This window comes from Lacerta agilis, chromosome 7, assembly GCF_009819535.1.
Source record: "Lacerta agilis isolate rLacAgi1 chromosome 7, rLacAgi1.pri, whole genome shotgun sequence".
Taxonomy (NCBI): domain Eukaryota; kingdom Metazoa; phylum Chordata; class Lepidosauria; order Squamata; family Lacertidae; genus Lacerta; species Lacerta agilis.
The window spans coordinates 33,044,110-33,070,747 of NC_046318.1; the positions used below are offsets into that span (position 1 = coordinate 33,044,110).

Sequence of the window (26,638 nt, forward strand, 5' to 3'; positions counted from 1 at the left end):
GGTCTTCAGCTGGTCCAGACTTGGTCCAGAACAAAGTCCCATCTCTGAATCCCAATGAGATCCCACTTTCACTCTTGATTTGTACTTTAGTAAAAAAGGCATGAGAATGTGGTTGGCCAGAAATGTTTATCTAATCAAGAAATGGCTCATTCACTTTCCCAGCCACATTGCAGTACTCATGGATAATGATAAAATGAGCATCTCATCAGGAGAAAGTGCTCTAGACATGTATATAGTGGTTGTTTGGTTCGGTCAGCCTAAGCTGGAGTCCAACATGGTGGCAACAGTTTTACTACAAACCACCAGCTTTGGCTTCGCAAACCACTTGTGGGTCCTCCTGACCTACTGTCTGAAGAGGTATGCTTTAGGTCATCACTTTCTATACACAACAGCAGAAAGAATCTAAATGTTCAGAGAGCGGGTGGGAAATTATGAGAAATGTGGCCTGCTAATGTATTTCCCCTGCCATCTGAAGTGAGCTGGAAGCTTTATAGCCACTAGAATAGTGAGGAACCTGTGGCTTCCCATATGCTGTTGCACAGCAATTCCCATATTCTCTGTTGTCTGAGGCTGATGGGATCTGCATTTGGAGGGCCACCAGAAGGACGCAGGCATGTGATGAGCAATACGAGTTTATATGCAGCTTGAGGCAGGGCAACGTTTAAAAAGGTCTTACATTTCAGGGATGAACACATTCCTAACCAGCAAAGTCAGAAGTTTGCATCCAGAAGCATCTGTAAACCATTGCAATAACATTCTGAGGTATCACTAATACATAGGCAACAGAACGTGGCATATTAGAATACACAAATGACTCCAAACATACTTCAGGTTGAAACCTCTTCGCTGCTGAAATGAAGACCTCAAAGGCAAAGTAATGACGACATCACAATATACATAAATCAAGAACTGCATGTGGGTTTATTTTACACTTGAGAAAACAGTGGATTTAATTGTGTGAACCAAAAAAAAAATGTACTGTACAATATTAATGATAAAACATCAAAATGTATAATTCATAGTGCATTGCTTGCTTTATTTTTATTTATTTATTTATTTTGTCAGATAGTTCCTTTGAGTACATGCATCTGGGAAGATGCAGGTGCCAGTAAAATTTCTCTATTTAACTCAAGCTGCAGGAACTAAATTTTATTCAAAAAAAGTGTGGTTTTACATTATATACACAGAAATTGAATATAAAATGACAATATAAAAAGTTAAAAGAGAAAAGCATACAGCCAGAAGGTACAAAGGAAGTTGAACAGTTTAAAATGGTACGATATGTAACATGTACTTTTTCCCCCACCCCCTAAGCTGATGCTGGCAATTTACAAGGAACTGAATCCAACACTTGCCCCACTTTTTTCTGTTTTGTTTTAAATGTACCAATGCAGCACACTATAGAAAGGTCAGCTTGTACCAAAGCTTACATTTGTAAATAACTATAAACTGCAGTATCTTACAGGAAAAAAAGAAAAGGGAAAAAAAGCATTTTTACATTTATTTATTTTAAATAACTTGCATACTTTTTTGCCAGCCAAGTGGCAATTTTCAGCATCCAGAGGATTTGGGCATAGTGGCAACTTTGTTTATTATTTTTATTTTCTTAAACACGACTGTGGTTTTCTAACCCCTTGAGCACTTCATAGCTTTTCATCATCGTCAAAGAACTGCATGCATCTTTTCTCTGCAAATCAGACTGCAATTTTTTTTAAAGGGCTTTTTTGACATTTTAACACAGTTTTGTTAGGATGAAATGCCTTTTTTAAATTAAAACACAAAATCTTCTTTTGGGAAAGGCACAACAATGCTATTACAGTCCTCAGAGGGTTAAAAAAACCTGACACTACAGGGTTCTGTGACCTTTATTGTCATGGCAACTTTGTAATTTTAGGATGTCTTTTTGTTATTGTTCTTTGTGTCTTTCTTTACGGCTAAATTAACGTCTCTCAATAGTGTCTCCCACTATATTCTACAAAAGATAGCTTAACATCAAGGACAGATGTTGAAAATAAAGGTCAGACTTTGACTCACAGAAAAAGAAAAGAAAAGAAAAGAAAGGTTTTAAAAAAAACATGCACAGATTAGACAAAGAGCATATAAATATAACTACAAAATGTATGTAAGAAAAACCAAGGTCCAGATAGGCAGTTCAGCAACAAAAGTAAGACTGATTTCAGAGGCTCAGATCAGGCCTAGTGCAGTACTATGAAGAAGTTTAGTGCAATGTTCCTGTGGTCACTTGCATACCTGGCTGCTTACCTGGACGCTAATGTTTTTCTAACTCAGTTACATAGATCAGATGGTCTTCGGGGGACTTGCCATGTGTTTTACTAAGGTGCAGTTTCACTGCATGCTTGCTTGCAAAAGTTCGGTTACAGAGCTTACACTGGAATGTGGAGCCTGAGTCCTCCTCAGCAATTCCAAGTGAGCCTAAAGTCTTGTTTGTGAGGACTTTTGAAACATTCTGCTGTTCTTGAATCTGATTTAGTGGCAATTTGGACAGGTCCTTCAAACTGAACCCTAAATGTGTCTCCAAGTGACTTATGTACGTAGAAGCAGTTCTGAACTGAGAGGCACAATCATTGCAAAAGAAAACAGGGTGACCTGTGTCCAAATTCTTTAAAAACTTAGTTCCACCTGTCCTCCTTAATTGATACTTCACATTGGCCAGCCAGTGGCTAATTGTGGTCATGGAAAGACCAGTAAACTTAGAGATATGTACCCGCTCCTGTGGGCCTAGGTCCGACATAATGTACTTGCCTTCAGGAGTCTCCCTCAAGCTAGAAGCAAACTGGGCTTGAAGGATTAGAAGATGCTGAGGGTTCCAGTTGGACTGCCTACCTTTCCTCTTGTGTACTGGTGACAGTTCGTCCAGCGTCTCCTCAAAGCTACTCCCATCCGCATCAGATTTCTCTGACACGGACGACGGCGTCGAAGACTTGGGGGTCAAGCGCCCTGTGAGGTTCTTTACCATGTCGGAAATATCCATCAGGGCACTTTCCCTCAGAGGAGATGAGACCGAATCGGTCACGCTGGAAACCAGGGGCTTGTTTTTGGACTTCGTTAAATCAATAGGCTGATCACTGTTCTCGTAATAATACCGGTCGATAGCATCAGCTTGCTTGGCCGGAGTTGTTGAGTAAATGGGTTTGTCCAGCATACTGTTGCTAATTTTATATAACATAGCCAAAGGGTCCAAAGAAGGACTTACAGGGTTGGAAACTTTGCCTAAATGGGTATTCATGATGGATTGTAAAGCACTCAGTGGATTGATGAATGATGGCTCAGCTGAATGGTCTGTGATGATGCCCAAGTTATTACAGCCATTTGTGACTTTTGCTTTAGGTGGCTCAGTACCATTAAGAGCATGAGGATCTGCTGGACTGTCCTTTTTGACCTTTTGCACTTCTGCTTCAGGGCCCTTTTTTTGCAGCTGCTGCTGCTGCTTGGTTTCCTCTGATTTTGGAAAGTCTTTGTTCTCCTTAGCAGCAGGTGACAATGGCTTGACTGGAGAACATTTCTCTTTCTCTGCAGGCTTTTCTTCTTTTTTTATATTGATTTTGCCCGTGACCTTCTCCACTAGCTCCTCCATTGCAGAGACGTTGCTTTTGTGAGGTGGTGGCGTCAGGTTCCCTGGCGAATGGATCAGTGCACTGTGTTCCGAAGACAAGGATTTTACGCTGCTGGCATACGATGGCTGCATCTGAACACTCTGCACAGCTGGCTGAATGGGCTTAACAGTCCCCGGAAGCTGGTAAGCTGCATGAATGCTTGGATAGCCTCCCCACGAAGGTGCTCCATTCTGAGCCTTGCTTATAGCTGTTGTCACTGTATTTTCCAAGGATTTTAATATATCTATCCCACCTTTAGGGCTTTCATCTAGATCTTCCTCTCTGAGGTACTGATACACAGCCGTTGGCTCAAATTTTTCCGCAGAGTCCTCACTCTCTTCTTTAATCTTTTTGTCTGTTTCATTAACGATCACCTTTTCCTTTTCCATGTCCTTCTTCTCCTCAGAAGTTGTAGATTCGGCCGGAGAATCGGGCTGCTTTTTAATATTTGTAGTTGGTAATCTTGTGTGTGTGGTGGGAGGCAAAGGTATGGACTGGATCTTTTCTTCTACCACAGGATCCAATACTAGTTGTTTCCCCTTTTTGGAAGCAGAATTAGTTACTTTCAAAAAATGTCCCGTGACCATCATGTGAGCAGTGAGCTGCTGCAAAGTGTCGTGAGAACTGCCGCACTCCATGCATTTTAGGATCTGGGCTTTGCGGGCCTCAAACTGCCAAGTGTAGCTAGCACCATTTTGATAGCCATAGCGGTTGTTTGGAGTCACGTAGGGGTTGGCAGTTTTCTGGTCCTTCCCTGCCTCGCTAAGTGTGCTCTCCGAAGTGATCGCCGTCGGCTCAGGTGAGCAAGGTGAAGCTAAGTCTTGAAGTGCTCGCTTTTTGGTAGAAGGCACCAGTTTGGTGATGGCTGGTACTGGTTCCTTCAGAGGCACTTTCTGGTAATGCTTTGTTTTTATCATGTGGACACTCAAGTCTTGCAACGATTCAAACGAATGGCCGCAGTACATGCACTTGAGCACTTTCTGGGCGTCTTCTTTGCCTTCCATTTCCATAAGTGATCGCTTTCTGGGCTTTGACCACCGTTTGGTCTTTTCAGCTTCTTTATCTCGGTTGTCATCCCGATAGTGTCCAGTTTCATTCATGTGCACTGTTAGTTCCACTAGTGTGTCATATGCTGCACTGCAGTCTTTGCACCGGAACTTACTGGCACCAGTGAACACAGAACCATACAATTTATTGTTTTGCCGGTAAAGCTGCACTGTGCTGAATAGACTAGGTTCTGGGAGAAGTCCGTATGAGGTCTGCTGCAGAGTTTTGGCTAATGCCGCTTGATGCCAGTCATAACCTGAGCCACCACTGTTATTGTTACTGTTACTAGTACTACTGATACTTGTAGTGATACTAGTGTTGGTACTGGTACTGGTACTGGTACTAGTACTAGTATTGGTACTTGGGGTAGTGATAGTAGAGTTGCTATTAGTGGTATTTTCCTTCTGGCTGTTTTCATTACTCTTTGATTTTTTTAAATCCAAAGCTAAACTAGACCAGCAAGACTCCGATAGTAAATTTGCATAGACAGCTTTTATTTGTGCCAAGCTGTCCTGTGGATAGGAAGCATTGTCCAAGCATTGGTGCTCTTCTCTCTCTTCTTTGGAGGAAGTGCTTTTGAAATGAGCCAGCTGGTCACTGTTTTCACTGAATGGCGACCCATAACCTGCGTCCTGATTCGTTGCTGTGCTGACTGGAGAGTTCTGGTAACTTTGAGCCTCTTTGATCTCCGTTTCATCATTGCACATGTAGTCTGTTTCCTGGATGTCCAGAGGTAGTCCGTCATCCTCCACGCTGTCTTCATCATTCTCTGCTGCTTTCAGTTCTTCCTCAGGAACGTAAGCTAGAAAAATACATAAGAAAATAAAAATTCATTACAGAATGTACACATTTTGTTTCGTTCCCACCACTGTTTCTACTACACTGAGACTGAGGCTTACATTTTAGATCACATATCCATATTTCTCAGCTTTATGAAGATACACATCCTGTCAATTTAAGCATGGCATTTGGCATTTTTAGTTGCAATTAAAAATATACCATGACATTTCAGCAGGATTTATGTTTAACTAAAAAGAATAACCTGGTATGAATAAAGCTAAGAATTCATTCTTCAGCCACTTTTTCTGAATTGCAACACTTATTTTGCCACTGTAACTAATTGGGATTTTCTGGAATAAATTAGGTAAAAGGTTGTGTTTATTTATTTATTTATTCATTCACTTATTACATTTCTAAGTCTCATTTTATTTGTACAACAACTAATGCCACCTGGTGAGTTTCAAAGGTAAGCAGGAATTTAAACTCAAGTCTCTATCATTCGAGTCGAGCACTCAACACTACATACTACTTGAAGCACTCAACATGAGCAAAGAAGCATTTATAAAGTTATATGGTAATGAAGAAAGGCAGATGTAAAACAAATTTATCATGGAGATCAAATTAATCATCAATTATGAATTATTATTAAGATGCATGTACTACTGTTACTTACATTAGTCCATTAATGTGAACAATGATTTGAAATATTTATATTTTTTCCTTCAAAATAACCTTGTGAGTGGTGTTATGAAACAGCCCTAATTTTGATTACTTTTGAGATAGGAAGGCTGCATTCTAAAATTAGTCTTATAAATGGAAGACACAGGAGAAATCTCTTTCATTGCCAAGGGGCCAGGTCATAACCAGGTTATTCACCTTCTATGAAATGCTGTCTTATCTGGAAAAAAATCATCACCCCTCTGATATACCTGTTGTCTCCAACCCTGACCTCCTGGGGCCTCCCTGGATACCACTTATTAAATTGGCAAATCATAACCCAAAGCTTCTGCTGTGAAGACCTGGCTGGCAGCTAATGTCTTCAGTTGCATGTTTATTTCTACCCTTTTAGTTTGCTTTGCTAAGCAAGGAAGAAACAAGATCGTCTGCAAGTTGACTTCCAGGCTATCTCCACTTCAGAATGTGTCACACCCATCCTTACTCAGCCAGACAAGATTTTAGACTTTGTTTTATTTTAATCATTAAACCCCAACTTGAGCACAAAAGCTGAAGCTTTGGGCTCCAGAAGCTGGGAAACCTTCAGACACAAAGAGACATCACTTTCCTTCACAAAAGCAATCCTGTGAAACTTTTATCCTCCTTCTATATCGCCCTGTTTTAGAAAAGACGCCTATCCTTGATCTCCATTCACACAGATGATCAAGAAGTCCCAGTACTACTCATTTCAAAGATCTTTGCTCCAAAATTTTCCTAATTGGCTTGGAACCTGGTCCATCTTCTTCCAGTTCTGCCTTTCCTTTCCCACCCGTGAAGCAAGTCTCAGCATCCCATTGCTCCTTGACAAACTTTTTCCTCCCCTTCTTCCCAGCCAATCACCTGTCATTGCCACTTTCTCTCCTGGATTCCCAACTTCTACGCATCCCAAAACATGGATTCTTACATGTAAAGCACACAATGGTACCTCTATTATTGTTATCTTACAGATGGCTCAGAGACATTAACATGAATAATCACATTTATTCCAATAGTCCCACTGAGTTTTATAGGAGTGACTTCCTGTTAAGTTTGTATAAGCAGCCTTAGAGCTATCTATGGTTGAAGATAAATGTGAACTTGGGTATCAGATGCAAGACGGATAATCCAATGGAGCACCTTGGCAATAATGGCAATTGAGGAAGAATATATACTTGAATTTGAAAGTAAGGTAAGAACAATTAGTCACTGGGCAAATCTGCTTTCCTCTACCTATTACTGAAAGGCTGAAATGTAAACAATGGTACAAATCGACAGGGGATTCTTTTTATTAGCGTTCCTGTTATCACAACTAATTCAAGAAGCATTAAGATTTATGCATCTGAAACGATGCATGGTCGGATATAAATAGCGTTAAACATACCTCCACCAACCCAGGGGCATCATTCATAGTGCAAAATTAGAGAATAGTTAGTTTTTTAAAATGTTGAAACAGATGTCAAAAAACAGAAATACAAAAGGAACAATCCCAAGTATGGGGAGCCAATATAATATAATATAATATAATATAATATAATATAATATAATATAATATAATATAATATAATATAATATAATATAATATAATATAATATATTGAACCAGTGTGAAGTCTGCTAGATCAATACACCATTCAAGTGTGGGCTACTGCCAACTGAGTCAATCTAAGCCTGGCAGAGGGAAAACAGAGTTGGATTTACAGCACCCTTTTTGCCACCACATGTTACGCTAGATTAGCAGGTCATGTGACCAGGATGATCCAGTGTGTGTGTCCCTGCTTAGTCCCGCCCCTCTCCCTCGGAACACCCATTTTTTTCAGGGTATATGTTCCACAAATCTTGGCTTAGCTACAGTTGAGCCAGAATGAAGGCAGATTGAGGATTAGTATTGCACCCTTTGGCAGTGCTTTGCTACTGAAGGCTCTATTCTATAGACTTAAAATGTTTAGAATAAAAGGGAGGGGGGAAACTGAAAAAGTTTAAAGCCTTAACAGATCAAAGAAATTTCAGTAGGAAAAAGCTGGAGCACCTGGAAAATTATCGTTGTGATTTAGTTGACTTAAGGGAGCAATCCTATACACAAGAAGCTGGTGATTGAGTTACATCATCCTTTTTGCCAGCTTAATTTATATCAGGTTGCCAGGTCATGTGACCAATCTGAACGGGCTTTGGATCCAGCCTAAGTGCCCCCACCCCATCCAGTCCAGTCCTACCCCCACCATGCCCCCTTTTCAGGGCTTACTCCAGTTTTAGATCTGCCAGACTTGACTCAGTCAGCCAAGTCCTGGTTGAGCTGGTATGGGGGACATATGCTGGTATATCTCTGGCTAAGATGAAGGTGAGGAAGTTAGACCAGCATAATCTGGCTGCATGAGAACCTTCTGGGCTGAGCCAGAGATCCACTGGATCCTAACCCACACACCCCAGCAGATCCTCCTACAGGATTGCTCCTTAACCCTGCTAATGACTGTTTTTGGACACTATAAAACAATGGTCAATCTTGACAGCGATGGGCCACAGCCAATTTTGGGCTCAAATGCTCCCTTCTCTCCACTCTTTTTCCAGCAGTGTTGCAAGGAGGCAATTGGAAGATTTTGCTTCCTTTTTGTGACCACACTTGTCTTTTACCAAAATGGCCCAAACCTGAGAAACTACGTATGTATTAATTTTAGCTATGACTCATTGTTTGAAATTTGTTTATTTCAAATGAGTTAGGAAACTGCTTCTTTTTCCAGAAAACCAAAGTTAGTATCAACCACAGTTTAGGGTTCACATGCAATGCTTAACTGAAGTTAATCAAAACCGAAAGCTTTCCATTTCCTCCTTTCAAAAGCCTGTCAATCATTCCTGTCATGATAAATCATGGCTTACTGTGATGCCCAAACTACGATAAGATGTGCAAGTGCCAAACAGTTTTTACATGGATTCTTCTTAATGGAGTTTCCTTGAAAAGCACCAAACTAGTTTAAACAGGGTGGCTACTCACCAGGGTAAGTTTAACTGCAATATAGCTGAACAGAAAAAAATGATCAGACATAATATTCTTAACATAGACAGTTAGACACAGAGGATGTAGGTGGATATTACAACTTCTCTGGGCATCCAGATCCTTGAAAAGTTTAATGGATTTACTTCTTGGTAAACTTAGTGGGTCAGTTTCCCAAAAATAAAATGCTGTGTGTCTTCAGTTGCTGAAAGCAACCGAAATCCATTGTCGAATTAAACAATAACAAAAAAAGGGATAGATATTGAAGGGGCTTCGTTACTGACTTACTGTGACACGTTCCTCGGGGTAATCCTGCAGTGTTGACTTTGAATATTACATACCATTTTCTACACCTGAAGTATAAGCCCCAAGGTGCATTTAAATGATAAAGAGATGGTAAAACCAAAGGTGACACCTTGCTACAGATTTTTGGCTCATACTAATGGTCTGCAGCACTTTAGCCTCTTGCGAAATCAGGTATGGGAAACCTGTGGCCTTCCATGTGTTGTTGGGCTCCAAGTCCCATCATCCTTGACCACTGGCCATGCTGCCTAGGGATGATAGGGGTTAGAGTTCAACAACACCTGGGATGCCACAGGTTCTCCACCTCTGTGTTAAACTATGACACAGATATCACACAACAATTCTGGCAAGAGCAGTTGGCAGCAAAAACTAAAGTAAAATGAGAGATGAATACTTAAAGCTGACAAATATAAAGCATGCAACGGAATATCCAGCTTGATTATTGGCTTACAGTAAACATCAAACTTTGCTATTGTGATGCCACCTGGTGAAACGATATAATCTTACCAAATTATGTGTTTATCGGAATCAAACTATTTTTTAAACTAGCAAATGTGATATTCATGAGCAGATGGCCATTAGATCAAAATACATCTATTCTAAGGGCCCAATTCACAGAAGTGGCAGGCATGCACCCTAAGTGATAAACATAGATTTTTGCACTGTAGTAGAAATAATTTGTGCGCCATGTCAGCTCCACTCTACTAGAAACCATACTTTGCTAGAAAAACCATGTCATACGTACTAATAGATGTGTGTGTGTGTGTGTAAGTCAATGAGCTTAAGGATACAGGAAATGTTTTTCTTATACGTATCGTTCAAAGAACATGGAAACAAATTTGAAATTAATGTTTGCACTCAAAATGTATTTACAGTGGTACCTCGCTAGACGAATGCCTCGCTAGACGAATGCCTCGCTAGACGAAAGGCATTCGTTAGCGAAAGGCTGACTCGCAAGATGAATTTTCCTATGGGCTTGCCTCGCAAGACGAAAAATTTTCATGATTTTTTTCCCGTCAAACCGCTCTTCCCCCGTTGGTGCTTCGCAAGACGAAATTTTCGCTATGCGACAGCACTCGCAGAACGAATTAATTTCGTCTTGCGAGGCACCACTGTATGTATTAGGCATGTTGCAAATGCAGTGGCTCTGATCCAACCGAGAACCCAAGGAGCACCAGGAGTTCCACATTTACAGCTCTTTCAACATCCTGCAGATGGTGACAGCAGTTACGAAATTAGAAGACGCCTGCTTCTTGGGAGAAAAGCAATGACAAACCTAGACAACATCTTAAAAAGCAAAGACATCACCTTGCCGACAAAGGTCCGTATAGTTAAAGCTATGGTTTTCCCAGTAGTAATGTACGGAAGTGAGAGCTGGACCATAAAGAAGGCTGATCGCCGAAGAATTGATGCTTTTGAATTATGGTACTGGAGGAGACTCTTGAGAGTCCCATGGACTGCAAGAAGATCAAACCTATCCATTCTCAAAGAAATCAGCCCTGAGTGCTCACTAGAATGACAGATCCTGAAGTTGAGGCTCCAGTACTTTGGCCACCTCATGAGAAGAGAAGACTCCCTGGAAAAGACCCTGATGGTGGGAAAGATGGAGGGCACAAGGAGAAGGGGACGACAGAGGATTAGATGGTTGGACAGTGTTCTCGAAGCTACTAACATGAGTTTGGCCAAACTGCGAGAAGCAGTGAAGGATAGGCGTGCCTGGCGTGCTCTGGTCCATGGGGTCACGAAGAGTCGGACACGACTGAACGACTGAACAACAACAACAACATCCTGAGGAATAGGGGCATAGAAGCAATTGAATAGCGTCTCTTGCTCCCCCAATTCTTATTCTAATCTTTAGTGCACGGCCCCAGCTGCTGGATGAGAAATGGGTCCCAAGTATGTAGCACCTATTTGCCCACACAGTTCCCATCCACCTAAAGAACCACATGGGAAGCTTTCTTTTCCATAAGCAGACTGGGACGATCAGAAGCAATTCAGGAAAAGAGAAAGCAGCAAAACAGGATATAGTGAAAGGTGGGGTGAAAAAAATTCCTGACTAATGCTGGGTGGGCTTTTCCCCCACGAGATAATTCTAATTGCTTACTTTGCAGATTTCTTATTTTTAAAAGCATTGGGTTTCCCCCCCCCAATAAGGAATCTTCTTTTTAAAAAAATCTTAGAAACATATGCTAAGATGCAAGAAATTCCCTTAGGTCTCATAATTCAACAGCATTCAACATTTCTAAAATCCGTGTGCCAAAAAAAGGAGGCCTGCTTATTCCCTTTCACCTACCAGCACAGTCCAGCGCTTTTCTCTCTTACTAAGATCCATTAGACCTTCCTCTCCTCCCACCAGACCTCATTTTATTTTAGTAAAAGGGACAATTTTAAAAGAACGTGGTTTTTAATAAACTACTGCTAATAACTGAAAAAGACATTTGAAGAGAATAATACTGAATCTTATCAGGGCTAAGGAGACAAGGATCCAGGAAAATAAACAAAACTTAGTCCAACTCTTTTCTGCAGGAAAGTGCAAGAAAAGTATACCATCTTTCTAGGTGGTATACAAGCCTAGATTGATATTGCCATTTGTTGCTGTTAATGGTGTGTGTGTGTGTGTGTGTGTGTGTGTGTGTGTACAGTAAAAAAGATTCCCTCTCCCTCTCTCTCACACACACCTATGGATAAAAGCCCATAAATTCAGTATTACAACATTTTACTTAAAGGTAGACACCTGAGTGAGTTTATCCTGCCATTTACCTTACTCTGCATTATCCCCTTTCATAGTTGTTGAGACTCACTGTAAAAGCCATCATAGAATTTCAGTCCAGCAGTGGCACACCACGTTTGCTTTGGAACATAATAGGAAATCAGCTTGCTACAGTTACTAGCCATTTAAAGGTTGCACCAAAATCAGTCCAACAGAAGAAACACCTTCCTATCCCTAAAATATCATTGTACAAACTGAGGCTGCTTTAACACAGAGGTCCATCTGCCAGTGCTTTTGCAAAGAGACATAAGGTATATTTTACACTCTGTCCTCTTACACCCTGTGTACTACAACGTCTGCACAGAAGAACCTAGAATCAGGATCACAGTCACCCTAAGTGAGCTATTTAGGAGGTATGATGCACACAAAGTTCCCTTATCCTCAAGGCTGCCCTCTCCATTAAAGTAAATAGGGCTCCATATATACACACAGAAGCTTTGTGCATTTGAGTACAGTACATATGAGGCTTTGCATCAGTCCATGTGTGCTTTTCCATGGACTAGCATAGTAATGCTGAATTTAATTTTTAAAGGGTTTAGAAATGCATTGTTTTTAACATTCGTGCTGCAGGAATTGCTTGTGATTTTTAAAATGTTCTAAATTTCACACAGTACGGGGAAATGCACAAGTTTCTAAGTTTGCAACAACATACACAGGTAAGCACACCGGATCCAGACATTGTTACTGGATTTAAATAACAGAGAAGTTGCAGCTGCTACCTAAACTAAATATGGCTGCAAACCTAAACACATGCACTGAAGACAGCAAGATTTACTTCTGAGTAAACATGCATAGAATTGCACCATTTGCATTACAAACTGCTACACAATAATAGAATCTTGTGATATTTCAGTAATACATATTGCAAAGTTAAAGCACAATCTACAGCTCACTAGTAGTCTCTGAGAAAAAAAATCACACAATTTATTTGCTGGTCATTATTTTGTCTATAGGTATTTACATATCCTATAACCCTTTTTGGAATCAACATCAAACACTGCTCCCACACAGACTGTACATATCTAGTTAATAATTACCCATAACACACAAATTTTTGCTTACTCATTATTTGTGGTTGTGAACTGTACTATTGGTTGCGAGTCATGCATTTTTGCTGGGTGTAAACATTTTCTTCTGTTATTTATACAACGTAACCGAGCCAAAAACGAAGGGAAAAAGAAATCTCCATAAAAAGTTTGCTGTTCATCCACAAGCGGGAAAGACAAGCACTGAACTTGAAATTCTGCTTTTTTACTTACTTTGGTTTGCATTGCCTATAAAATGAGAGATTATATATTTTTATTCATGTTACTTGGCTTGTTCTATAAAAACTTATTATAAACTGCTGCTTATATCTAATAATAAAATAAAATAAAATAATAATAATAATAATAACAACAACAACAACAAACCGTTTTTATATTGTCTACTATTATTGGACAAAATTAGCTTGCTTTGATGCTCACAATATGAGAGTGCCATACAGGGGTGCACAAAGCAATTGAGAACACACTTTCTGTGTTGATTTTCAACGTTTAAAAAATATTCCTTATGTCAACTGAATTCACACAGCTATGCTACACTATACACATACACAGATGTGCATTTGTTAATATTATAATTCATCATGGTTTAAATTATAGAATTGCCTGAAATATTCCTGTTGTTGTATGATAAATACTTAGGATTCAGAAACAATGTTTATAGTGAAAATGTTAACACAAATAATATACACTATTTCACAAGGCCGATGTCTTTTTTTAAAAAACGCCTATAAAGTTGCTACTAACAGAGAATACACCGGGAAATACACAGTGATGTTTTTAAAAAGCTGTTTATTCAAATTAAAAGCTTTGAAATTTTGTCCTGCAATTGTTTGCAGTCAAATGCTGCAATATTCTACATCAAGAAAAGAGAAAGGCTTGCATTTAATTGCTACTATATGAAACTGTCAGGGAGGTCAGCTAATTATTTAATGCTGTGATAAAACATTTCCCACTGAATTTCTTCCTTTGGCTCCTGTGTCAACACAGGTATTTTAAAAGTGTGGTGGAGGGTTACATTTGTGGCCTGTAATCACAGAGAAATATTTAAACCAAGCAGTCTATTCCGATTTCTAGATGCCTAAAAATATACTCGAAACAACCTATATTACAGTGTACAATGCAAGCAAGCCTCTCTTGCCTCTTTTTCTGTCTCTCTCTGTAATTTTGCAGGAGGGAAATCCTACAAATTACAGCTACAGGAAGACCGAGAGTATCTGTTTTCCTGTTTTCTATTATTACATCTTGTTAAAAATCTGTGCCCATATGATATGCCTTCTGGATGCCAATGTCTCCCCATAGATATGCTGTCATCTTTGTACAGCATTAAAATTTGTGTATTCTAATGTAAGTCGACATGAGGTGCTATATATTGTATGTGTTAGTGGTATGGCACATTGTGTTTGCTTCAGTGAGAAGGTGTACACTGTAAATAACCCAGACTATGTCTGAAAAGCCAAAAGCAAATTGGATAGGATAATGATAATGCATGGTGGGGGTGGGCAATTGTATAATATTATTTATTGAATACAGTGATACTGTTTCTTAGTCACGGTTCCATTTAAATTGTTCTATTATTTTCTGCATACATTTATTCTATTCTGCTATTCAAAACACACATTTCCCACAATCGTTATTTTAAAGGGGGCAAAAGATTACCATTATAGGAGCCACAACCGCTAAAATCTGTGAGAATTAGTGCCATTGAGTCCAACAAGAAATTGATTCCACACTGTTTTTAATTATTACTCAATTAAACTTCATGCAATTTCAGTGGTGCCAAATAATTAGTTATTGAGGGCAAAAATGTTTAAAACTTAATTTCAATATTGTAACTGAGCATATGTTTGTTTGTGTGTACTGTACTTCTGTTTCATAATCATAGCAACCCTGGTCACAAACAAGCTAAGCACTGTAGTTTTCAATGTAACATATTCAAATGAGAAATTTAGGGTGCAATCCTATGGCAGGGTCTGCTGGGATGTGCAACTTAGGATCTCTGGCTCGGCCGGCATTAAGTCTCCAACCCTAGCTCTGCTGAAGATACTCCAGTGGAACTTCTCATCCCAGCGCAACCAGCTCAGCGAAAGCTAGTGTAAGTCCCCCCCAAAAGGGGCACTGGGGGGCATAGTGGGAGGGAGAGCACAGAGGCGAGGGTTTAAGCCCGTTCAGCTCAGTCACAGGACCTGGCAAGCCAGTACAGAACACTATTCTAAAGGCTCACTTTCCCTCTGCCAGACTTGGGCACAGCAGCAGTCCTGCAGCTAAACAGGGTTTGAATCTGGTATAACTTTACATTAGCATGCTTTAAGCCAGCTTCTTGTGCATAGGATAGTTTCCTTAATTCTGGTTGGAAATTGAAAACAGACACAGCAGTTGAATGTGAAAAGTATGTCATGTGCCCTGCATGTCCCTCTAGTCTCATTCATTTTAATACGCCTTGTGCAGAGAAGTTCATGGTAGAGTGTTCCTACATATAGGAAATGTGTAAAATCCTTCGGTTATAACTGATCCTTTTCTTACTTTACACATGTCGAGCAAGTTAAGAACATGCTTAAATAATAATATGTATCAGCATGCTTATGCATATCTATATATTTTTGTAAAACAGGAAACCCCACTCATGCGGAATCTAAAACAAATTTTAAAACAGATTTGCATTTTTTAGTTAGCTCAACTACAGTGACCTTGAGGTTAATAAACTGGCTTAAGCCCAATTTTTTTCAACTTCAAGTGCTTTGTGCTTCATGGTCTACCTCAAACTATGAACTGATAAATTTTGTGGATTCAGGAAGAGCATATTTCAAAGCAGTTTCCAGAATAATATCCGGTTAGAAATTCCCAACAACAAAAATTATGAAGCAAAAAGTAAACAAAATGGTAACTTCAATATTTAGTGAACACAAAAATTGAGCATGAATCATTCTAGCGAGTATAAGAAATATGAGTATGTTCTATTATGTTTACATGCATATATTATATATTTATGATTTGTTTCTGACATTTGCACCCCACTTTTCTATCAGAAGATAATCAGAACTGTAAAATAACCAGACTCACTCTCTGTACTAATATACTCCCCCCACCTCTGTTTCCTGAATCTCTTTCACACATGCATATAAAATTACTGAAGAACAAAAAGGTGATCACAAGTGAAATGTAAGAGGCAATTAAAAATAAAATAAAAGAATCACCACTTTTACAGAAGTAAGAAAAGGAGGCAAAATGCATGTGTTGTTTGTGTTTCGATGTAAAGCTCTGTAAGAGACCTGAAGCTCTTCAAGACTATCAGTAGTTCTTCTGCATACTGAGCTGAATGCTAGCCCTTAAAGCAAAATGCATCTGAAATCTTCCCATCTCTTCCCCTTCCATCCCCTTCTCTCCTAGGCAATCCATCTACAACCATTTTCCTTATGTATTTGGATTGTCAAGGAGAGCTACAGATGAATCCGTCCATCCGATACCCTCCTCTGTCAAGAATATTTCATTGAAATGTTTGTTTTTATCCCTGCTGGCAACATTAGAATGGAAATATTTAACCTGTTTCCATTACTTATACAAATTACTATTATATGGTAGAACAGATGTCAGAATCACAACTGACTGCCATACATTCTTTATGTGGAGAAGAAGAAAAGTTGTTAAGAGTATGCTCTTTAACACCATGTCCTCTCTTTTACCTGATTCATTAACTTCCACCATCAACATTTAACTTCCTTTCTGTTTCCATCTTTTCTCAAGCTGCTTTCATTTGGAAACAAAGTCTTTCAGAAATATATATGTTTGATCAAGTGTTCTAAGAGGTTGCAGGAAAGAAAAGAGTGGGGAGTGAGGTGGGGGCGAGAAAGAAAACCCAACATCTTGTCAAAAACGTTATTTCTCTAACAGGGATGATGAAAAAGAAGTCAGTTAAGATGCTGGTACTCAAAGATGGCTGTCACTTCAGATAGAAGATGGCACAACTCACCTAGACAGGTGACACTTTGGTCGAGCAAAGGGTTGCTGCATTATTGAGAGCACCAGAGATCAGGATGACAAAGACTCAAGGCCCAGGATGCCTAGGGCACCTTAAGTAGTGAAATCAGCAGGCAGGTGGATTTCAGCCTCCATTTGCATCATCTCCAGATTTAAATAAGGGTCTCAGGCAGCAGTATTGGGAAAGACTTCTGCTTCCGACCTCAGGGAGCCACTGCTCATCAGAGTAGACGATACAGGGCATGGTGGACCCAATGATCTCACTCAATATAAAGGCAGCTTCATATGTTCAACTAACTGGGAAGTATGAAACCAAAGCTTCTTGATGGCAAGGCTACTTTTTGACTCCATAGTAGTAAAAATAAAGGCGGAGTGAAGCCACAGAGCTCCCAAACCAACTTTCTAGCTTATTCCAAAAAAAAAAGCTGCAGATTCTCACCTCTGAAAAAAAATATTGAGAAGTATGTATCTTAATTCATTGAATAGCAATGAGCAAATTCTCCCTCCAACTGAACTCAATTGCAAAAAATCCATTTGGTTTTGAGTAATAGTTGTAGACTGCAAGAGGGTAATCTTCCTCCCTCTTTCCGAATTCTCCATATATTAAGGTGGCCTTTGCTATGCTGCTGAGAACGATGGGTTGGAATGATAGCATCACGGCAGATGGGGCTGAAGCTTGTTCAGTCATTCCCGACTCTTCGTGAGGGGGCTGAAGCTACCAGCTCTTTTTATATATGAACATTTTTAAAGTTACATTTTACTTGGGTACCTCTGACAGTGGGATCTTTGGCTTAATTTAAAATGTTTGTTTTGTTCCAGTGTTCATTGAAGAGCATGCTGCAAATGTCCAATGGCTTTTTAAAAAGCAACAAAACGATTATTAGAGCTATTGCTGAAGTGTTTGTCACTGGGTTTTCTATACACTGAGACCACAGGAAAGGTCTAAAAGTACTGTATTTTTCCGTGTATGTAACTAGGTTTTCCCCCTAAAAAATAATGTCAAAAATTAGGGGGCATCTTATACACGGATACATCTCTCCCCATTTTCTTAAACCTGAGTCCCCAAAAATAGGGGGGTCTTATACATGGGGGCATCTTATAGACAGAAAAGTACGGTATGCAAATGTGTGTGGGGGTTTTTAAATTACAATTTGTTTTACAATAGAACAATATTGTTCAAGGGATAAGGGAAGCTAGAGAAACTGCATTCTACATTTCTACATAGCTGCTTAGCAAGTCCTCTCACCTCCACAAAAATGACTGTTTACCAGCTGAAATATTAAGTACAGTACAGTACAGTACAGTACATCTTTTAAAGAATACTAGTATTAAGTAGCAGCAAAAAAGGAAAGGTTGTAAACTATACGCAAACACATTCTCAGTGTATCAAGATCTGCTAAATGCCAAACATGCAACATTTTCAAAAGAATGCGAAAACTCTATTAACCAATTACCTTTGACTTTGATTCCCTCTCCAATTTCTAGTATGAACGTTTGGTAGGAATACTGGCACATGGAGTTTGAACACTGTGCTCACTTTGGCAAACTCCCACTTGACTAAAAGGAATCATACTCTGCTGAGAACTGAGTGAAAACAGAATAAAGATTTTGAGATTTGGCCAATTCTGAGTATTTGTCCCTGAGGAAAACCATACAGATAGCCCCACTGTAACTGTAGACATAGTAACTCGTTGCTTTAATTTCCTGTTTTAAAAGCTAGCAAAGGGCAAGGGGAAAGACACAGAAGCCCTTTGGGTAAAACAATCTTACATGTAGCTACATCCCCACCCCTGCAAGACTTCACAACCGTAGTGGGTACGCGTTAAGTATAATAATAAAAAGAAGGCAAGGAGATGAAAGGGAAGAAAGATGGGGGTTTGGGGTGTGTGTGTGTGTGTGCACGCATGCTTTTTAAGAAAGATGAAATCTTGCTGTAGAAGAGCCATCTTTGCAAAGGTCTGCTACTTGTTAAATCAGTAAGAATATCTGTCAGAGATATCCTGCTACACCATTTGGCTGATGTCAAACCTAAACAAACCAGATCAGAAAACCAGCAAGTGGCAGAACATAAATGAAACGGGAGAAGACCAGTCTAACTGTAACTCGCATGGTTTGCTTGCTGATTTTTGGGGGAGGGGGAAGGAGGGAAATAGTGGCAATCACGGCAGTCATTTGCAGTACTAATGTCCAATTCAGCCTCCTTTCATTCTCCTGATTTAGGTGGTCAGAGTAGTTTCGTAGCCGACACAGGGAAGCTGTGCTGTTTAGCAGGCTGTTTAATGGGAAACTGGCAGTCTTATTTCTTTTCTAGATTTGGTTTGTCACTAGGTCTCCATTACATGCCACTCAGCTTTGATATCTTTGGACAGGACTGATCAAAAGATGTCATTTGACCTACACAGCATGGCAGAAACTTGGAGAAGTCTCATAAAGCGACACTCTGGCTGTAAATAAAATGACATTATTATTTCCTCTCTCCTATCATGTAGAAAAGCCAATTATGGTAATGCACTGCATGTCAATGAAAATACAGCAATCTTTTTGGAGCAGCTACTGCAGGGCGTCCATGTTGCTACTCTCCTTCCTGTGAAAATTTGCCCATTGGAAAATGAAGAGGAAGGAGGTGAGAGATGCCTTAAAACTGTTCATAAAAATCCTGGATGGTTGTGGAAAGTGCAAGTCATCAAAACAAATGGAAGTGCAAAATGCATGCAAGTAAATTTCCAAATTATCGTGTAATTTAATTTTGAATGATTTATATTCCATCACTGGAATAGTCAGTACACATCCTGCATCCTTAGCTTTTGACTGACAAGTATGATGATTTATTATACTAATAAATGCTATAATGCACATTACTTTTAGAAAAGCAGTTTTTTTAAAAAAAAGCATTTAGCATTGAAATAGAGCTGAAAGTTACACAGTGTGTTAAGTGCAAACATCTTTTGGCTATTAACTATTTGCACTGAAATACCAGACATGCAAGTACTGCTCTGATTATCTTTAACAACTGTTCCTTTTTATCAGTTATTACCTATGATTTAAGAATACAGACAATGGGTACCGGTACTCTCTTAACAAACCAAACCAAAAAAAGCAACAGAACCAGAATATGATCCAACTTGCATTAAAATCAAGTACATTTCATAGGATGTGGTAATGTGGATGGGCAATTTTTATTTTAAAAAATTCCCCAGTTTTGCATTCACTTCTATGCTCACTATACAAAAAATGTATTTCTTCCAGTGGAGGTTGATCAGCTAGGGCTACTGGGGCTCAGCCATCCCAATGAGAATGTTAAACAATTGGGGGGGAACCTCTCAAATCCACACGGTCTTTCCTGTCCCACATACATTTTACACATTTATCTGAACTCAGAAGCTCTGCAAACATTTCTGTTAATCTACTGTTCTCTGGCCAATCATCTCTCTGTACCACTCAGCCAATCCTAACCCAAAAGTACAGATATGGCAAAGAGGTCCTTTCCATGTATCTCTGAGCAGAAAAATCATGTGACTGATTTGACAGCCAGAAAATCAGCCGTACTAGGAAGGCTCCCATTCCATCTGTTGTTAGGAGGCTATCCAGCATAGCCACTATAACTGTTCAAGGAGGAGTATAACCCCATGTGGCAGCCTTAGCCCTTTTCAGAATCATACACCGGTTCTGAGCTCAGAACTGTTTCCCTCAAGGCCCAATCTCTTCGCAGGTAACCAGAGAAGCAGCAAGGAGGGTTCACTGCTTTGACGATGTGCCAGGGCAGGTTGATATGAGCCACGTGCAATTCCAAATTATTTCCCAGAGTATTTCTACAAAAGGTTTGTGGATCTGCTTCCAACAAGTGCCTTACCTAGATTAAGTTCAGAATATATTGAATGCAAAGAGATGTAGGGAAATGCTGGTGCTACTACTTATGCTTGCTGTTTTGTGAGTTTTGATAGGGAATTTCTAAAATGAAAAGTTTGGGCTCTCTGCCTGTCTGGATATGACTCCACATTCATCCCCAAACCTGGAAGATATTCTCCCTTATCTCACACAGAGGCTGAGTATGATTAGTCTGATGTGATGTACTCTGCGCATGAACAGAGATTATTACCTCACATTTTTGAGGACTGAGAAATGAATTGCATTTATGTTTTGCTATGCTCTGAGCCCTGGCTCAGACGAAACAATTATTTTTGTCTATAGGTTGGAACGCTTGTTCTTTTAATTTAGAGAGAGAAGTGTTTTGGATAATGAAAAGTTAAATTGATTTTTGAAGGGAGGAAAACTGCATGTAACTGGTAGCTAGTTCTCCTTACATTTTATAAGATTTTGTGTGTTTAGTTTTTTGGGAATGGGTGTGTCTGTCATGTGGTATGGCTGAATTTATAAATAGGAGATATGAAGTCTTTCTTGTCTGAAAATTATGCTTGTGCCTTCATCCATAAACAGGCTAAGAAGTGTGTGTGTATATGTGTGGCACTCTGCACATGTGTAATAGCACTCTTTCCAAACTAAGTGCTATACAAGTCCTACTGTTGTGAAAACAGCAAGATTAAAAGCTGCAGCCCTACGAAGTCAAAATGTTACCATCCGCAACTGATTTATTTTGTAATAGTATGTGTGAGACAAATATCACAATTGTGCCTTCATTGACAGTTAATTTCACTTGAAATGCAGCACATGTCCCCAAACTACTCCTTTTTCATAATAAAAATTTGTGGCAGTCTTACAATTCTAAAAAAAAGGTTCACTTTCAGCAGGAGAAATCCATGATATCCTCATATGAAAGCAGTTTCAGAATTTAATCCCCTCACCAGCCTCACATATTTTCATAAATAATCGAGTTCTTTCATTACTACTACCCCCATTAGTTTATATATTACTCTTTACCTTGCATTACTCCATTCTACAACAACTCCATGAGATAAGAATAGCTAAAAGATTCTGCCTTGCCCAAAGCTACCTAGTGAACTTCATGGCTTCATTTGTATAGAATTTGAATGTGCGCTTCCAAAGTCAACTACACCAGACTAGATCCTTAACCATGGGGTCACGAAGAGTCGGACACGACTGAGCAAAGATCCTTAACACCAGTAATGTTCCACACTGACTGTTACTGGACTAGACCCACTGAAACCAATGGACTTAAGTCATTATTGAATTACTGTGATGAATATAGCTGCACTGAAGAGCTGCAGTCTACACAGTGGGGCTTCCCGCCCCCCTTTGAACAGCAGAGCTGTATGCCATAACCACATGCCAAGTTACTTCTGAATCTCTCTAAATTCAGGACTGATTCCAAGTCTGGAGAGCCCTGCACACAGTGTGCTCCAGTGGGCTTCTCCTTCAACAGCAGTACCTGGAAGGATTATCTAGCAGAGAGCACCAGGGTTATAACAGTGCTCTGTATAGCCAAGGGGGCTGGATCTTGCTGCCATTTATTTTTCCCACAGTATGCCAGTACTTTGGGACATTGTGGAAATTTAAGTGATGTCTTACCTAACCACCTGAGACAGCTTGCAGCAAAGGGCTGGAAATGTTTTTAAAAGGGAGCCATGGCAAGCGGCAGAAGTGCAACTTGCTAGGATTTTAGGTGCCCAAGGTCACCAGGTGTTGGCGGCAGGTGTTGATGCCGGCCCCACTTGAATTTTGAACTTGTTTGGAGACCAGGGCTTTGGATTTGTGGAAACACACACCCTAAGTCCTGCCCAGTGTGAGGGACTATCTATGTTTGGATTCTGGCTTACATTTTTCTATATTAATCTCCAAGAGATCCACATCTGGTAAGTTACTGGGTTAGGTTTCATAAAAGCTACATGCTGAGAAACACTGTACAGAGCAATTTGGTGTAAGAAAACGGTACACTGCATACCTTACCCTCAAACTTATTAAGACACACTGCCGACTCTCGTCTTTTAGTTTGTGCAATGTATTCCAATTAGGAGGAATAATACCACGCAGCATTTAAAATGAAATCACAAAACCTTCCATTGTCAAATATGGAATGCCTGCAAATCTTGATATAATCTTCTCACCCAAGTATAGGGACCAAGGGAAAAGGAGTTTAACATAATGGGCGTCAATATAAGCATGCAGAATGAATTGTGTGCTCTAAGTGAAAGAATATGTTGGAAACATCAATTCCCACTCTCCCTAAATGCTACGTAGGATCTATTTTAATTTTGTAGATCCCTGTGCCCCCCTCCACCTGATCTTTAAAAAATAAAATAAAAAGTATTGGAAAAAGATGAATCAGGGGGTAACCATATTTTGCACTTCAGCCTGTAACCACATCCATTGGGAACGCTGGTTTTATTCTATTTTTGCAGTACAGTACTACATCACGCTCCCCATTCTCACCTATGACTTCTGTTACTTCCAGCACTAGGTAACTCTACAAAATCGATAGCAAGATGTCCAAAAAGACAGACAATCTTTGGTTCATATCAAAACAAAATAAAATAAAAAATTCCTTCCAGTAGCACCTTAGAGACCAACTAAGTTTGTTCTTGGTATGAGCTTTCGTGTGCATGCACACTTCTTCATATCATATCATATCATATCATATCAGCAATTCTTGGTTCAGCCAGATACTGCATTGGTGTGCAGATCCTGCTAATATATATGTGACCTTCTACAGCAGGAAATGGCTGGACTTTGATCAGCATCAACACAGTGACAGCTGCTGCGAATGGATCACTCTGTCCCTATCTTCAAGCCCATTGATACCACCAGCATTCATGACCCCTTTTACCAACTGCATCTTACAAAGTCAGCTCTAGTTTAGAAAAGCTCATGCCACGATAACATCTATTAAGTCTTTAAGGTGCCACAAGACTCTGGCATTTTTGCTGCAGCAGACTGATATGTTATTTATAGAAGTATTTATATACCACCAGTTCATACAACACAGCAGTGCACAACAATATATACAACAAAATATAAACCACCATAAAAACTGTAAAAATAAAGATCATTAAAATGACTGACTTATCAAAAATGTAAACAGTTACGCAGATCTGTCCATATAAAAAGGTCTTCAAGAGATGCCTGAAAATAATAACAGGGCTCCTGCTAAATCTCTGCTGGAAGAGTGTTCCACAGTATGGGACTGGTGACACTAAATGCCCGATTTCTCATTGAGGCCAGTTTGCCTCTGTAATACATTATATATAAGGGTATATAAAAGCATAAATGGGTTGGCAACAATGGCATGCAGGATAGAGTCTTTTAAATATGGTGCCCATCGTGTAAAGCTTCTACATAGATAAGGTCTTTGGGCCAGTTCTGTATGCAACCACCATCACTTCTAATGACTGTTAAATACAACAAATGCAGAATAACAAGACCAAAGCTAACCAGCCAAAAAAAGCAATTTGGTAAACTTAAATCAGTGAAATTTTTTAACTTACTGCTGCAAGATTTTGTATTAGAAGATTTGTACTTCTACCAAAAAAAAAAAAAAAAAAAATCACATAGAAGAGTGTGATGCATTTACCATCACATGTACTTTGGAAAATCCTTGAATACCATAACTGAATATGGCTAAGATCTGAAGGTGCATCCTTGTACAGAAGCTCTTTGGGCCTCTGATTCCCACTGCGGTTCCATGTGCTCCTTGAAAAACTGCTCGTGGCAGCAGGACGACCCTCCACAGAACTATCTGACAGAAACCGACAATACAATTTGGTTATTTGACAGCACAATTCTACTGCACGTCTACTCAGAAATAAGTTACACTGAATTCAGTGAGGTTCACAATTGCAGCCTCAGTGCTTTTATGGTTATTGGCATTTGGAGTTTTTTAATGACAACCTGGGAACCACATGTATCCCACTTTGGGTGCATCTTTTTGGGGGAAAGGCAGGAAATATGTGGAAGGAAATAAATAAATCATCTGTGAGCGCAAGAAGTTTTCACCACTCATTGCAATTATCTCCTCCAGCATTTACCCAACAGTAGGAATCAAGCTGGAAGGTGGTAAGACAATAGCTTACATTATGACGACAGCCCAAACCTGCTGTAAGAATTAGAATACAGGATAGTTGAAACATAATTTAAGTGGGTCTTTTTCATTCTGTCCTTGCAGCATTTTCTTCCACCATTCCACCCCCAAAACTTTTACATATAACTTTCTAATTTTAGCTAAACGCTACAGCTTCTGATGGCAGAAAACATGCTTGCATTTCTATATTTCCCTAGTCTTAGCCACAGTGTCAATGACTAATAATGAAGGTACTTGTAAATTTATCAAATCATTCTGCACCAGTGACAAGAAAGCGGCAGAGCTTCTCCAGGGAGCTTCAGGTTGTACTCCATGAACTATTTGCTTGCTCTGGAGTAATTCTGGAGTAGCTAGTTCCATAGGAACGAACATTTTTTTACTGTGTAAGAGTACCATAAACATACCACTGCTGGCTTAAATACGTAAATATCGGGAAAAGGTATCCAGACTCCATGGGTGGTAGCCAACTAAGTTTCACTCAGAGCAGACCCGGTCAAATTAATGAACATGCCTGAGGTTCATTTAACATCAGTAGGTCTGCTCTCAGTAAAACTTAGCTGGAAACCACCCCAAGTTCTGTGCTCATTCCATATGTTTGTGTGTGCGTGCATGCACACATGCATAGACAAACACTTCAGTAATTCACAACTGATGCCTTTCACCAAAACCCAGCAAGGACGCTCCATTTGAAAAGCCAAGTAGGCCTCTATGTCCTGATGAAATGCTAATACTGTATGCTTAAAATAGGATGCACATCCAAGTGCTACATGAATACATGCATACTTTCACTGTGAAATAATGACTCTTTAAGAGCAGTCTTGTAAATAAATCCATGAAAGTTATTAGTCTGCAGTCTTTGTTCTGCCGTTCTCATGCTGGCTGCAGAAGAAGGGAAGCTCTCTCCTTCACAACCATGATGGGAATGCAGAACAGTAGCCTTTCAGTGGGGTAGTAAAAAAATAAAATCCTTCTAGCAAGAGGGCTGGTGGAAAGGGAAAGAGCTAAGGAGGTGTTCTTTCATCCAGCCCCAGGAAGCAGAGAGACCTAGCACATGGGTGGAAGAAGGAAGGAGAGATTGCTACCTCCTCTTGCCAGGCTGCATATTTGCCCGCATGAAATCCCTTGTTATCTATGGCTGCCAAGAAAGTTGCTCAATACAAGGCTGCTGAAGAGTCATCATCTTATAATAGGAGCCATTATATGACAGCCTCCAAAATCTTGTCTCAGTAATTCTTCAGGGCTTTATACTTTGTGCATGAACAAAATTCAAACTTAGTTGAATACCGCCCTTAATCAGCAAAGTTGTACTCAGAGTAGATCTACTGAAATTAAATGAATGTGTGTCTACTCTGAGTAAAACTTAGCTGAATATCACCCTAACAAATATGAACTGAAACATTACAAAAAAAAACAAAAAACCAGCCACCTCTACCCTACATGA

At 39.7% G+C, this 26,638-nt stretch overlaps 1 protein-coding gene across 2 annotated transcripts in view; it reads right to left on the reverse strand.

Annotated features, from left to right (window-relative positions):
• Positions 1 to 898: 898 nt before the first annotated feature.
• TSHZ1 (teashirt zinc finger homeobox 1) overlaps positions 899 to 26,638 on the reverse strand; it is a 76,771-nt gene continuing 51,031 nt past the window's right edge. For both annotated transcript variants that reach the window (XM_033154789.1, XM_033154790.1), the window contains exon 2: positions 899 to 5,463. In XM_033154789.1, coding sequence (XP_033010680.1) covers positions 2,270 to 5,463 — 3,194 coding nt within the window. In that variant the 3' untranslated portion in view covers positions 899 to 2,269. The remainder of the gene's footprint in view (positions 5,464 to 26,638) is intronic.